We start from the raw sequence: 16,419 nt of genomic DNA, 5'->3' as shown, positions 1-16,419 counted from the left end.
TAGAGGACAAATGTAAGGATGTAGAGGCTGATCTCACTAGGGGTAAGATAGATACTGCCTACAGGAAAATTAAAGAGACCTTTGGAGAAAAGAGAAACAGTTGTATGAATATCAAGAACTTAGATGGAAACCCAGTTCTAAGCAAAGAAGGGAAAGCAGATAGGTGGAAGGAACGTATAGAGGGTCTATACAAGGGCGATGTACTGGAGGACAATATTATGGAAATGGAAGAGGATGTAGATGAAGATGAAATGGGAGATGTTATACTGCGTGAAAAGTTTGACAGCGCACTGAAAGAACCGAGTCAAAACAAGTCCCCGGGAGTAGACAATATTCCATTAGAACTACTGACGGCTTCGGGAGAGCCAGTCCTAACAAAACTCTACCATCTGGTGAGCAAGATATATGAAACGGGCGAAATACCCTCAGACTTCAAAAAGAATATAATAATTTCAATCCCTAAGAAAGCAGGGGTTGACAGATGTGAAAATTACTGAACTATCAGTTTAATAAGTCACAGCTGCAAAATACTAATGTGAATTGTTTACAGACAAATGGAAAAACTGGTAGAAACCAACCTCGGGGAAGATCAGTTTCAATTCTGTAGAAATGTTGGAACTCATGAGGCAATACTGACCCTACAACTTATCTTATAAGATAGATTAAGGAAAGGGAAACCTGAGTTTCTACCATTTGTAGACTTAGAGAAAGCTTTTGACAATGTTGTCTGGAATACTCTCTTTCAAATTCTGAAGGTGGCAGGGGTAAAATACAGGGAGCGTAAGGCTATTTACAATTTGTTCAGAAACCAGATGGCAGTTATAAGAGTCAAGGGACATGAAAGGGATGCAGTGGTTGGGAAGGGAGTGAGACAGGGTTGTAGCCTCTCCCCGATGTTATTCAATCTGTATATTAAGTAAGCAGTAAAGGAAACAAAAGAAAAATTCATAGTAGGTATTAAAATCCATGGAGAAGAAATAAAAACTTCGAGGTTCGCCAATGACATTGTAATCAGACACAGCGAAGGGCCTGGAAGAGCAGTTGAACAGAATGGGCAGTGGCTTGAACGGAGGAATATAAGATGAACATCAACAAAAGCAAAACGAGGATAATGCAATGCAGTGGAATAAGTTGGGTGATGCAGAGGGAATTAGATTAGGAAATGAGACACTTAAAGTAGTAAAGGAGTTTTGTTATTTGGGGAGCAAAATAACTGATGATGGTCGAAATAGAGTGGATATAAAATGTAGATTGGCAATGGCAAGGAAAGCATTTCTGAAGAAGAGAAATTTATTAACAACGAGTATAGATTTAAGTGTCAGGAAGTCATTTCTGAAAGTATTTGTATGGAGTGTAGCCATGTATGGAAGTGAAACATGGACGATAAATATTTTAGACAGGAAGAGAATAGAAGCTTTCAAAATGTGGTGCTACAGAAGAATGCTGAAGATTAGATGGGTAGATAACATAACTAATGAGGAGGTACTGAATAGAATTGGGGAGAAGAGGAGTTTGTGGCACAACTTGACTAGAATAAGGGATTAGTTGGTAGGACATGTTCTCAGGCATCAAGGGATCACCAATTTAGTATTGCAGGGCATCGTGGAGGATAAAAATCACTGAGGGAGACCAAGAGATGAATGCACTAAGCAGATTCAGAAGGATGTAGGTTGCAGTAGATACTGGAGATGAAGAAGCTTGCACAGGATAGAGTAGCATGGAGAGCTGCATCAAACCAGTCTCAGGACTGAAGACCACAACAACAACAACCTTTGCAGTTTCTATTTATTTTTATTTATATCATGCATCTTTAGCACTTGACAATCATAGAATGGGAGACCATTTGCTTTGGGAATTACACTTTGATTTTGCAGTCTCATTGTGTCTATGAAAAGTTACCAATATCAGCACTGCTCCTGTTGTAAACTGTCCGAGGGAAGTTATATTATATAAAATGACAAGGGACTCAAATGGCTGGTCAATGTGGCCGAGCGGTTCTAGGTGCTTCAGTCTGGATCTGCACGAACACTACAGTTACAGGTTTGAATCCTGCCTCGGGCATGGTTGTGTGTGATGTCCTTAGGGTAGTTAGGTTTAAGTAGTTCTAAATTCTAGGGGACTGATGACCTCAGATGTTAAGTCCCATAGCGCTCAGAGCCATTTGAACCATTTGACTCAAATGTAGCTCTAGAAATGTATACTCTGAAAAATTAAAAATTCAAATCTCCACATAGCATAACCATATGCTACATGCAAGATAAGAAGTTTTATAACATACCAAACTGTTTCATATATAATTCAGAATTACCAGTTGAATCTCTCTATGTTGTGATTATTACTATTTATTTACCAAAAAATCTTACTTCTGAAGCACAAGCTTCAAAAGAATGGTTACAGCAAAGTCTTTAGTTATCAATGATTTTATATTTGAATCTGTTCGTAATGTAAATGGAAACTACTTTTTCCATAGCTGACTAGCAGTAGCTAGATACTAAGTGATATACATTAATACTCAGTATTTCTGCATTGGTGCTCAAATGATGTTCAGAAACACATATTATGTTGACATAGTTCGTAGAGTGGAATTCATCCAAACAATTCAGTAGTCAATATATTTTATTCTTTAATGTTCTAATGTTTTGCTGTGATAAATGTACTTTAAACTCGTTTCTGTCTTCAAGTGTATGAGGTTCCAAAATTTTCAGTTATCTAAAATTATTTTAATGCTTATAGACTGACATCTGAGTTCCCCTAAGGAATGTTGCTGGCCGTACCCCAGTAATTACAAGGACACTACCATGACTTTTCATTGTTGCTCCACCACCCCTTCCCCGTTGAAAGATTATTCCATAAACCCAGCCAATTTCGCTTCCCATACCTACTAGGAAGCAGACCATGACTCATAAAACCTACAGGCCAGAAGCATTAACAGGAACAAGATATACATTTGACCTTGTAACTGAGAAAACCAGGCAATTTAACTTGACGCTGGCTCAACTCAGAGTGTTGTGCAGATGAGGCTAATCGATATGCTTTGAAGCAGAAAGAAGCTTAAAATTTGTATAGTTTGTTGCTGAAGCTATTGTTACTGGGTCGCTCTTGATACTGTAGCCCTGAGCCCTATCGGTACTGTTTTCTACCACATCCATTATCATAATATTTTTCCTAATTCTGCCTACAACAACTAGCCCCCATCTCTTCCATGACTGCTACCTAACACAAAGACTTTCTTACTATCTCTGGAACCACAGGTTTCCTCTTGAAGGCATGCTGTGCCTTGGCCACACCTAAGTCTCCTGGTGACTTTTCCTTTTCCAAACAAGATAGAATGGCAAAGCTGTGATGAAACTACCAGATACTGTTCTCTTCCTGTAGTCTCTGTTTCCTGCTACAGCTTCCCACTTCTCACTATCCATCTCCTGGAAAAAAATATCCTAGCTACAGTCATAAGCTAAATTATGTGGCACATTACATTATCAAATCACAAGACAGTAAAAAAAAATGGACCTACAGAAACATAATTGTGATATGAAATACAAATCAGAAAACGAAATCTTCAGTATTGCTTACAGATCTGATTTTGGACTGTACCAATTGGAGTACAACAGGGAAGTGTTCTAGGAACTCTCTTACTTCTAATTTATGTAAACAACATCAAAATTCCAGTCAGTAGTACTCATATAACACTGTTTGCTGACGATAAAAATGTTTTTGTAACTGATGTAAACCTAGTGTTCCCAACATCTGCAACTAGAGTTTTGAAATAGTTACAAAAATGGTTTGAAATGAAGAAGTTAACTTTAAATATTTCCAAAACTAATTACATCCATTACAGGAAAACAGTCACAAAATGACCTGGACCTCGGAATATAAAATAAGTAAGTTAAGAGAGTAGCTGTCACAAAATTTTTAAGTGTCCATACAGATGAAAATTTAAATTGGAAAGCCCACTGCCTCACTTACAAGTTAAGTTCTGCTTGCTTTACAATATGTGTAATTAGTAATGTGTCTAGTAAACAGTGTAGCAGAACTGTCTACTTTGCTTACATTCACACTGCTATGACCTACACCCTCACTTTCTGGGATAACAATACGACAAATCTAAAAACCATCTTCACACTACAAAAACGAGCTGTCAGAATAATTACCAACAGTTCCAGGCTAACACTCTCCAGGCAGCTATTCCAACAGCTAAATATTCTATCTTTACCAATACTCTGCATACAAAATGTAAGTAACATAAAAGGTGCATTGAAAATTTCAAAATCAACTCAGATCTGCATTCATATAATACAAGAATGTGCAATGATATCCATGTGTAAAGAGTAAACAATGCTATTGTGCAGAAACAAATAAACATTCAAGGTACAAAATTGTATAACAAACTTCCAGCATGTCTTAAGAAATGAAAAAAAAAATTGTGTACAATTCTCTACAATATTCAAGTTTTTAGTGATCAGCTGCTATTACAGTGAAATGAATACCTCAACAACCTAGCAGCAAATAATTAGTCATGTAATATGTTGATCTCATATGCCACAGACAATGTCAATAGTATTTTCTGTCAAATGTTTGCTATGATCCGAATTAATATTCAGAACAGAAGTGTTACAACTATTATTTGTTTTTATTAAAATCTCAGCAAATAAATATTTGATGAAAAATATCTTCTATGTAATTGATCAAAGTTTTATACAATTTTAATGTGAGATTGTGTAGGGTACTGTGCACTTTTGTATATGTAGGGTACTATACATCCTTATATTCGTATGTGTGTGTATATTTATTTATTTATTTTTCCATCCTTTGTATTTTATGATGAAATCCATGCATTTATAAATTGTCTCTGGATGAATAAACTGCTACTACTACTACCACCACTACTACTACTAATGTTTCGTCTAGACAGGATACTAATGTGTATGTAAAAAGGTCATAATCTCTTTAAACATATACTTAATACTCTTGAAAAATGGTTTGCTTGTACTCTTGAAAAATGGTTTGATTTGCGCACTTAAAATAATGGCAGAGACACATAGTCAGAGAAATTATATGCTGAAATGGTGTAATATCATCATGAAAAAAGAACAGTAGAAAAATTTTGGTAATCAATCAACAAGGTGTAGAATTATATTTCACAGTTTATAGCAACTATAATGTACTGAAAAAAATTTCTTTTTGCAGTTACATAAAAGTGATTCACAAATTGCAAACCACGTATGGCTTGAGATATGCTCGGAGACATGGCGTCTGGCGATTAGATGATCCTATGTACCTACCATACATATGGGGCAGTTCTCAGCTCATAGGTAAGAGAAGGGAAATGACATGTATCTTTTATAATGTATATTATTTGCAAATCCCTGACCCCGCCCCTTTTTAGGCTTTATCACAGATACAAATATGTTGACAGATACACACATTCTCTCTTTAAACAGTTTTTTTGGAAATCTGTATCTACAGTGCACAATTATATAGTATCATTATTGTGTTCTGTTTCATTGTACTGCTCACTCAGATGCAATACTAGCTGGGGTACCTGGCTTCATTCAGGAGCTTGATACAAGACTGTGTGGTAGTTGGAATAAATGGATTAAAGTATAAGAGGTAATTTTTGTAAATGAAAACTTATTCTATTTACAGTACTTGTCAGTGTATAAGAGGTAAAAAAGAAATATTGAAAACATATTCTAACTATTTACAAACCTTGTTTATAAACAATATTTTTGTTTTGTTATACAGAGTATATATGTTCAAATTTTTTTGATTTCTTTCTCAAAAGCAAGCTACATATAACTGACCATGAGAGAAACAGAAGTCTTTCAGGTTGATACCACAATATTTTAAAGTCTGTCCTTGCACTTTGTTAATTGTAAGACTGTAGATTAATTTGGTTGGAAATTGCAGTCTTTGAAATTGGAATGGCCGTTCAGTAGTATTCTGGGGATAAATTTGTTTCCTTTGTATTTTCCAGTCACAAGTTTGGCTTCGATGATGTTATTTGATAGCTATTTGACAAACATCCTTGTTCCATTACATTGTTTTGGCGAGTTGAGATTTCTGGGTAGTATGGTCAGAGATCCAATTTTAAGTTGAAGACAGTGTAATGACATTGCTGATACCTGCAAAGAGTTTGAAAATTGTCTAGGGAAGTTCACACTTTTTTCAGTATTTGCATATTCTCTCTTCATTGGGAATTTTCTTTTGAATAGTAAAGTTAATATTATCAACAATATTATTTTTAGTTGCCAAAATTTCCATTTCAAGTAGCCAGTCCATTTTGGTATAGTTGTGAACAATGTTTGCATAAATTTGGTTGATGTGTTCGTTTTCATGAAAGTTGTTAAGCAAAATGTGCTGTTGTTTTGTCTTTCGATAGTTCAACTCTCAAATTTTTTGTTAGCTACAGTATTTGTATTTGTGGCCAGAGATGTGAAATTTTTTACCATGTGTTGATCTCGTCTGCTGGTGTTGACTTGGGGTACCTGGAAGAGTTTGTCAAAAATCTCCAAAGAGGACAAGTAGAGCTCCTCCCATCACTTCAGAGTTTCCTCAGAAGTCTTGTAATGTTCTGTCCATGGTATCGAGTGATTCTTTTATGTGCCATTGTATATTTGTACCAAAGGATAATTTTAGATTGCTTTAGAAGTTCACCTCATCCAGAGAGTTTACATGCCAGGAACTGTTCTTCAGTTGCGTTCATCGGTAGTTGTAGGGTGGAATGGGCAGTTCATCCTCCTTCCATAAGTGTGGCTGCAATGCCAGATGATGCAGCACAAGTGCAATGTATTATTTAGCATATATTTCCACCAGGAATAGATTTATTAGAAACATTTTCCAGATGCCGCATGGTGCTTGCATTCCAAGTTGTACTAAGGTCCGGTTGTTTATTGCTAAACATTTATCTTTTGGGCAAATGATTGTTTAATTGAAAATATCATCACAGAATTTGATGGTCAGGTCGGGATAAGCTTGTAGGATTTGGTACAGTATGCCATCACTCATGCTCTCTTTGTAGGAGTTCTATAGCTGTTTTGGATTTGATAGATTACATGTTGTTAGAATTGTGGTGAATGAGTCTCTCATTTGTTTAGCTGGGGCTGTGAGTGAGGCTTCTTGTAGTTGCAATTCCCAGTGGTTGTCTTTTTCAGTTATCCTAAGCATTGGCATGCTTACCTGTACATCATTTGTTTAGCTGGGGCTGTGAGTGAGGCTTCTTGTAGTTGCAATTCCCAGTGGTTGTCTTTTTCAGTTATCCTAAGCATTGGCATGCTTACCTGTACATCTGGCATAGGTAACTGTCAACAGTCTTGAGATCTGTGAAATTTGGTGTAGCACCATCTGGAGATAGAAACATCGCTGTTGTTCATACTTACAGTGTGTAGTCAGCCAAGTGTACCAGTTTCCATGATTCATGGATGATCTTCTACTTGAATTCCTTGTTTTACATTCATTGAAAAATGTATAATAATATAAATAATAATATATATAATAATTAGGGATATTAACATACAGTAATGTTTTCGCAAATTTATCCATTTGGCACAGTTGGTAAAAAGCTGTTGACGTTGTGTTCTGAGGTGGTGTGCTTGTAATTTTGCTTGTGGTGTTTTTTTACAAAATAAAATCTCTGTTCCCTGTCCCTGTTTTCCAAATGTACTGTTAGATGTTGCACAGTTGGTTCATGTTCATGTATGGGAAAACCAAAAATCCGCCATGTAGCTTTGTTACCGTTGATGTATCTTCCCATTTGGTACATGAGGATCTCATCGTTTCTGTTTTGTTGTTCACTGTCTTTGGCTATTTGAAATACTGCCCTGTCACTGTGGAGGGTATGTTCACATTCTTACAGACTTATTTGAAAGATTTTACTGAACTGCAGTATTCTACAGTTGTGTGTGCTTGGAATGTTTTGAAAAGTAGTGTGTTACGTGGTACTACCCATTGATTATCTATTTCCAGTTCGTCACTGCCTCATATTCATATTTTTGCTGTGAAGTCACTGTTTTCAGGTGATCATCTTCTGGATTTGGGATAGCCATCAAGTCCAGTCTTTGTGTCGTACAAGTATGGTTTTGGATATCTTTCTGTACATTTTTCAACATTGATATATGGCGAATTCGGGTTTAATGGCCTGCATGGTCCATGAATCATGCTTTTCACTACTATGTCATGTAGCTCCAGATCTTCTAGTGGATTGGGAAATCCAGTTTGGATGATTTTGTCGATATCCCTGGGATGAATTCTGTTGTATGGCCATATGAGATTCTGTGAGTGAGGCAGTCCTCATTTTTGCTATTTGATTGCATGCATCTAGCTTCTAATGCTTCTAAACATGTGGTATTTTGTAATGCCTTCAATAAATCTCATTTGTGTTCGTCAGAAAACTTAGACTATTACATAATGTCAGTGCATGGGAGTTTGTCCGTATCTTAGTTGTTCTTTCATTTCTAACCATGATGAGTTGCATGTGAATGTTATGAAGAAGTCTTGTGTAGGTCAAGGATCTTGAGTGTGTTAGTGCATGTGTCTTGGACTTCCCATGTACAATGAGGGTAAGATTACCATTGTTCCAATCTCTTCATTGTCTCTGACATTTATGACTGCATCTAGAAAGTGAATGTATTCTTCCACACGTACTTTCTTCTGATGCAGTCTTATGCAAAGCATCCATTCTGCTTCTATTATTGCATGCATATCTATGAGGAATTGTTGGAATAAACAGCGAATGTTGAGAATGTGATTGTATATTTCATTGTCTCTGGTCATTAAGCAGTAACTATAGAACTCCTTGGAAGTGACTTTTTATTTGTTTTTACACCTGCTTCAGGCTGGATTTTTTCACATTAAAATGATATCCATCCTTTCCATGCAGAAATATTAATAGATATTGGAGGGCATCATATGAATGATGTGTCTCTGCAATACGTTGTAGTCCTTTTCTTCTTCGTTGTACAATTATGTCACAGCTTGTGTTTTCATCGTTCATTGATGGCAACTTTGCCTAACTGAGGTGTGTTAAATCAATGTTTGTGTTCTCCAGGTGGTCTTTTGTTGGCTTGAATTATAACTTTATAGTCATCAGAAATCATTCAGTCTAGTGCTGTTTTGAATATGTGAATCAGTTGATTGTATTTGTGTAAGATCCTCTGTTCATCTTGGACTACTTCTCATCTCAATCCACTGATATTTGTGCATGACTGATAAATGTCTGTTTCTTCATTTCTGATGAAATATATGCGCAGAAATTTATGGTATTCATTGGGTAGTGGTAATTGTGATCCCATGTTGTGGTAGATTTGTCCTTGGATGGAAAAAACATAATTGATTTTATCTCTGTTAATGCTCATTGAAGTGGCACTGAAAGAAATCATTTGGAAGTGTGTGGTGTACACGCCCTTGTTCATGTTATGTAAAAATTCCTGCAGAGGTGCTGCCAGTGGTGGTAATCAAATTTTTTCATTCATGTAAAAGAATCCTGGTGTTTCGATACTGAATTTTTTCATATTGCAAAATTGGCAGATGTTATCCACTTCTCCAATTACTGTGTGTTTGAGTTTGTTATATTCGTTTGTTGAGTCTTTGTGGAATGCTTAATTTGTTAGGTTGTATTGTTTACTTACCCTCAACTGTATTTCTCATAGGGTGATATTTTAATGACTGCCTTGAGTTCGCTGTCTTTTATGATGAGATTTTATCACAGTTCTTGATCACTCAATTCATTTATTTTGTTGTTCTTCAGTTTTTCTGCTTCTCACAGTGCTCATTGTCATTCGTTGGGAACTTAAACATGCTTCATGATCTTCCTTTGTTTTGGTTTTTCTCTGTTCTTTTTGTTTTCACTGTTTTGCTTCAGAACTGGCAAGATCTTCTCCTCTTCTACATCTGGGCATTGTCTAAAATATAAATCAAACCAACTTTTACTAACAAATACTCTAAGTATCATACAGATAAGGCTTACTGGCCAATGATCTTCCTCAGTGCAGATGCACTCATATTGCCCAAACTCTTACGGGAATCGGTAGATTGACTGCTGTGAGTAGTGAGTATAGTGGGCAGGGTCACTTCAAATGCAGTGTGTGGACAGTAAGTTAACACACTTTATTTTTGATTTATATTCAGTGAATCAGTTTGACTACTCACACTTCACTGTTTGTTTTTATTCACTCACTGCACTATGTTTTCAGTTACTCCCTTCATCACTGATGTGATGTGATGTTGTGTGACTAGGTCCTCCTGTCGGGTAGACCGTTCACTGGGTGCAAGTCTTTGATTTGATGCCACTTCACCGACTTGCGTGTCGATGGGGATGAAATTATAGTGATTAGGACAACACAACACACAGTCCCTGAGCAGAGAAAATCTCTGACCCAGTTAGGAATCAAACCCGGGCTCTTAGGACTGACATTCTGTTGCGCTCACCACTCAGCTACCGGGGGCGGACTTCGTCACTGATAAGAAACTGACATTATAACCCGCAACAGGTCTTGCTTTGTACACCCCTACCAATGCGTGTGGAATTTTTGTGAGTCTTCCACACTATTTCCAAACATTCCAGAACATCCCAGATCATTGCGGAACATTCCGGAATGTTGTGGAATATATTGAATGTTTTGGAATGTTCTCAAATACTTTCAAATCTTCTGGAATGTTCTAGAAATCTCTAGAAAGTGAAACTTCCTAGCCCTTATATCTCTAAAGCATGCCCTTCAGGTAAAAATGGGAACCTGCTTTACGGATTCGGGTTAGAGGGCTAACACATCTTGTAACTACCTTAATTTTACTGGGACTGTAACTTTAAGCAGCATGTACACTGTACACTTACTTTTATAATATGTATTGATTAATATTGGTTTCATGTGCAGATATAAAACTCTTGGGTAAGCATTCTTAGGCCCCTCCCCCAACCTTTTGTTTTAAGCTTTGGTTTTTTGGATAGTCAGAAAACTATAATACAAAAAAATCAAACAAATCCTTTTTATGATACTTTTTAACTGTTGAAGTTTACATAAATTCAATACTCTACCAACTTGGACATTCTTCCAAGGTTTTTCTAGATGCAAACTCTTTTATAATCTAACGAGCAGCCTAACTCTGACTCTTATTATGGTTTTAGTTAATCTAGCAAGCCATTCTTGACACATTGTAGTTCTCAAGCAATTTTTAACCCTTGTAGGAATGCTGAACAACCACCCTGCTTGGGCAACAGTAACAGGCAAAATACAGAGAATCCATAAGGCTACCATTATATTTGGAAATATTTATTAAAATTGCATTCTTAAAGAACATTGAGATGGTGCAGAGGGGGTAGTGGCTCAGAGTCAAAGTTAGCAGTATGAATCTTCTTTAACTGCAAAATTTCTCCTTTTGAAAACTCTTTAATAAACTCTGTACAAAGATGCCATGTTTTCTATGCTCTCTCATAATATAGAATCATGACAGATTATGTAGTTACATTAGAAACCAAATGTGTACATCAGGTTGTCTGTAGCAGCATACATGATAGTTAAGTTCACAACAACTGTATCTAGAATGACAATGAAAACATTTAGTTTCAAACTGTCTTCTAGGCTCACATATAAATCTTCTTCTGATGTTTCATCTACAAAGCATTTATTTTTGCCTTTCATTTCTCTGCATTGCATACTGTTGCATTCATTTCAGGTGATATTCCAATATTTTCCCCTAACTTGCAAATTTACGTATAAGTACTATCCCAGTTATTTCTCAATTTATTTACTCCCTTCACTAGATTACTAAATCAGTACTTTCAACATCTACTGTGGCTTCCTTTGCACAAAGCTCAATGTTATGTGTGTTAATTGTATCTAATATTTTCTACTACACTGAAGGCATTGTGACACACTGAAATTATTTCAAATACTTCTGAATGCTCTTTGGTTCAGTATGTGCCTCTTATATCAAATTTAAGTTAAAAGCAAGTTCATCTGCTCTTCATAACCCTGGCAGATGCTTAGCAAATGTACTCAGGGCATCTATCTGCACAGACCATCTCTTTTCTGTAGCCTTTGCAGGACGATCCAATATTTTCATTATAACTTTCCATCATTGGGGACTAGAGTGAAAAAACAAATGAGTTTTTGAAATGATTCTGAAAACAGAGACTACACTATTGCAGCTCTCTGCAGCATGGATGCCACAAAGATTTCATGATTGAGTACCAGAAGGAGAAAAATCGTCAATGGATTTTCTTTTAATTACTGCACTTAAGCTCCCTATATATGCAACCCACATAGCCCCCATTGTCGTCTCTGTCGACTACAGTCTGAAAGCTGTAAGCCATAACGTTTCAGCTTCTTGCAAATCATTTTAGCAATTGACTGAAGAGTCTTCTAGCCACAGTCAGCAAAGTTGAAAAAACACTCTCTAATTCTATGTTGGTTCTCTTCATTAATGGCAGTGAAGTACAGTAGGGAAATATCTTGCTCCCTTTGGGCTTCATCAGGAGCTTCATCTACCATAACAGAAAAGTATTTATTATATTAAACCTCTGTTAAAATAATTTTGTGAACGAAGTCTCCAGTAATTTCAAGATATTCATTCTGAATATGGCATGATATATAATGACCCACGTGTTTTCCTCCTTGCTGTTACGCTTCAAATTTTCTTAAATGCCCGATGGGACTAAGTTCACAAAAAATAGAAACCCAAGAAACTGCCATTTTGATGATCTCAGACAGAGTCCCTATCATCTCTTTCAAACCTAAATTTCATTCCACGAGAAAAAGAATCACTTTGGTTACACAATGCAATACTTTAGTCCAGTACTGCTCTTTGATTACAACATTGTGGTCTGAAAGATTTTCTGTGGCTGAACTACTATTTCTAATTTGCAAAGTACAAAGTGCAAAGTACAAAATTTTGCGCTCAGAACTAATTTTGTGTCCACTCACTTTTTGTTTTAGCTTTTTTCAGTCTTTTGAGAACCCTAGTTGTAGCTTAGAGCCAAATCACTTGTAGGAGACATCAGTGCATTGCAAAAACAACTGGCAAGCAATGAAAGTAAGTGTTTTCTTATCTTTATTTCATCAAGCCAGCACCTTTTTGAAATTTCTCCATTTTTAAGATGCAGTCAAATTCATTTGAAGGGAAAGATCCATTGCTGTTTCAGACCCTCAACACTTGGTGTCTCCTCATTGCAAATGACACCCTCACTATTGTCTCTCTCTACATCAGTGTGGTCCCATTTCCGCACTGCTGATGCTACACATGCTTCTAAATACTGTCCTCTGTGCATATCAGCATTTGCAAACTTTTGAAAATGGCACTAATTTTTGCATGAGATGGTCATACCTGCACAGCAACAACCTTAATGAGTTATAAGTGGAACTGTCTAACTAACGATGTACCTTTTCTCTGAGGCTGAGGTGACCAGAGATAGTAGTCTTGGGTGTGTGTGAGGTGTGCCTCCTTGTGTGACATGTTGTATGTTCTCTTTCTGAAGAAGGCTTTGGCCAAAAGCTCATGTATAACAGTCGTTTCATAATGTCTATCTGCAAGTCAACATGTCACCTTTATGGCGAGTAGTAGTCTACCTCTCCTTTCCACAATATTTCTGATATTCTAACCTGGACTTTATATTGCTTGTACTTAATAAATTTTTTATTTTCAATTTATCAGTTTTCTGATTGGTTTGATGTGGCCCACCACAAATTCCTGTCTTGTGCCAAAGTTTTCATCTCAGAGCAGCACTTGCAACCTCTGTCCTCGATTATTTACTGGACATATTCTAATCTCTGTCTTCCTCTACAGTTATTAACTTCTACAGCTCCCTCTAGTTCCATGGCAGTTATTTTATGGTGCTAGTCAGCTTTTTATGTCCTTCTTGCTCCATCAGCCATGTGTTATTTTGCTGCCTAGGTAGCAGAACTCCTTAACTTCATCTACTTCATGATCAAAATTTCTGATGTTAAGTTTCTCACTATTCTCATTTCTGTTGCTTCTCATTACTTTTGTTTTTCTTTGATTTACTCCCAATCCATATTCTGTACTCACTAGACTGTTCATTCCTTTCAGCAGATCACTTTCACTGATGATAGCAATGTCATCAGCAAATCTTATGATTGGCATCCTTTCACCTTCAATTTTCATTCCACTGTTGACCCTTTCTTTTACATCCATCATTGCTTCTTCAGTGTATAGATTGAACAGTAGGGGCAAAGGACAAAATCCCTGTCTTACCCCCTTTCTAATCCAAGTGCTTTGTTCTTGGCCTTTCTCTCTTATTGTTCACACTTGGTTCTTGTACACATCGTATATTACCCATATTTCCCTATAGCTTACTCCTGTTTTTCTCACAATTTTGAACATCTTGCACCATTTTACATTGTCGAATACTTTTTCCAGGTAAACAAATCCTATGAATCAGTCTTGATTTTTCTTCACTGTTGCTTAAGTTAACAATCACAATGTTAGAACTGCCTCTCTGGTTCCTTTACCTTTCCAAAAACCAAACTGATCCTCAATTTTCTTTTCCATTCTTCTGTATATTATTCTTTCAGCAACTGGGATGCACAAGCTGTTAAGCTGATTGTGCAGTAATTCTTGCATTTGTTGGTTCTAGCAATTGTCAGAATTGTGTGGATGATGTTTTTCTGAAAGTCTGATGGTATATTGTGTCTCACACATTTGACACATCAGTTTGAATAATTCACTTACAGTGAACTGACTTCTAACAACATAAGTTGCCACTCCACATTCTTATAATGCACAAAGACAGAGTATTGCCCTGGCAAAGGAATTCACTGTTTGCTGTAAGATACATCCTCACATAGTAGCCATTCCAACTCTAGGCACCCAAAGAGCCTGTACATACCTGAATTAATGAGTCTGAGCATCACTCTCATGTTTACTTGAAATTTGACTGGCTACCCATCCACAACCATCAACAAAATATGATGGGGTGACTCACACAGGACATTAGGGATAGGCCCAGAGTCCATGAAAACATAGGGCCATCCAATGACTGACTTGTGGCTCGCCAACTGTCACAAACAGTTGCCAAATGGCCTGCCTGGTGGCTTGCCCTACACATGGCTTCCATGTGTGGGCAGCCTTTCAGATGTGCAACAAATGGCAATCAGGACAGGAACACTGGCTCATCCAGTGTGCAGAAGGCAAACGATGCTGAGGATGCAAAAACTGCTGCAGACAGGAATTATGATGCAGTGACCAGACCAAGCCTGCCAAAATTCATGCGTGTGATGACAGGCAGCACCTAGATGCCACTGCATCAGAATCGTCAATAGCATCAACGCATGCTGATTTGATGGCAGGTGAAACCACCTGTGGTATCCTGCGGGACACTGGTGGCTGTTTGCCATGCGTACCTCATTGAGCCACCTGCTAGTTATCAGAAAGGATGATCCTTGTCATTACTGTCAGCTCACTTAAGACAACAATCTGGGTAACTTCAGCTAAAGAAGGGTCAGAAAAGGTCAACGCCCTAGTATGAACCTCAGTATCATGTGCTAATCAGACAATCCTATTGTGAATCAATGAGTCCACAAAAGAGGTAGTACATTTGGTACACTCAAGATGACACTTGCGCAAGTGTCCCTGCAAATCAGTTATCCAGGCCACATATGACTGCCCTGGGCACTTGTGGTGCTGGTTAAACTGCAATCGTGCTGCCACTGTATGGGTTTCATGTCTAAAATACTGTCAGCAACTGACAAAGCTTATGAAAGGCGAGTTTCTTGGGCTCACTGGACAACAATAAGGCAGCCTTATCAACTGCCCAAAATTAACACAAGGAAAAGTTAAACAAAAAATAATGGTGTTACGTGCATGAGAACATCCTTCATTACAGTTTTAGTATCTGCACAGGCATGACAACACCAATACATTACACTGTTGACATGGGTACTTCTCTGGTTGATGGTGGATTAATAATACTTGTGGAACAGAACATTCTGAAATGGAAAAAAAACTTCTCGTGTGAATTAATTTACAGGAAGTAGAACTCTGAATCCTCGTAGAGACATGCATGGGGATAAACTCAGCATGCGGCTGGCATGGACAACTGTCAACTGAACATTCAGCAACAGCACTCGGCATTTAGCACAAGGCGATGTCTGTGGTAGCTGTAAGCACTGGCCTGACCTACCTATGGCTGCTTGCAGGTAAACACTTCTGTCAGTGGGTCTCTCCATACTACACACTGCATGCACCCTCCATGGTAGTTTTCCTCACAGTTCACTGCACTACCCACAGCAGCTCATATGCCTCCATCATGATTTCTGCTGGCAGGGATACCAGAATAACACTGATATAAAATGTAGAAAACAGAATGTACTTCATATGTGCATTGAGTAATATGGGTACTGCGGTTTGAAATAGAGCTGGAATTGATCTGTTTTTAATGTCTTGTTCCATTCTGTTACATTACAAATTTTC

The 16,419-nt window shown here is 37.3% G+C and overlaps 1 protein-coding gene across 2 annotated transcripts in view; it reads left to right on the top strand.

Moving 5' to 3' along the window:
• LOC126273461 (serine/threonine-protein phosphatase 2A activator-like) overlaps window positions 1-16,419 on the top strand; it is a 204,537-nt gene that overhangs the window by 104,722 nt on the left and 83,396 nt on the right. For both annotated transcript variants that reach the window (XM_049977018.1, XM_049977019.1), the window contains one exon: window positions 5,185-5,309. In XM_049977018.1, the coding sequence (XP_049832975.1) occupies window positions 5,185-5,309 (125 nt within the window). The remainder of the gene's footprint in view (window positions 1-5,184; window positions 5,310-16,419) is intronic.

The sequence above is a fragment of the Schistocerca gregaria genome, chromosome 5, assembly GCF_023897955.1.
Source record: "Schistocerca gregaria isolate iqSchGreg1 chromosome 5, iqSchGreg1.2, whole genome shotgun sequence".
Taxonomy (NCBI): domain Eukaryota; kingdom Metazoa; phylum Arthropoda; class Insecta; order Orthoptera; family Acrididae; genus Schistocerca; species Schistocerca gregaria.
This window is presented reverse-complemented; position numbering and strand designations above follow the sequence as displayed.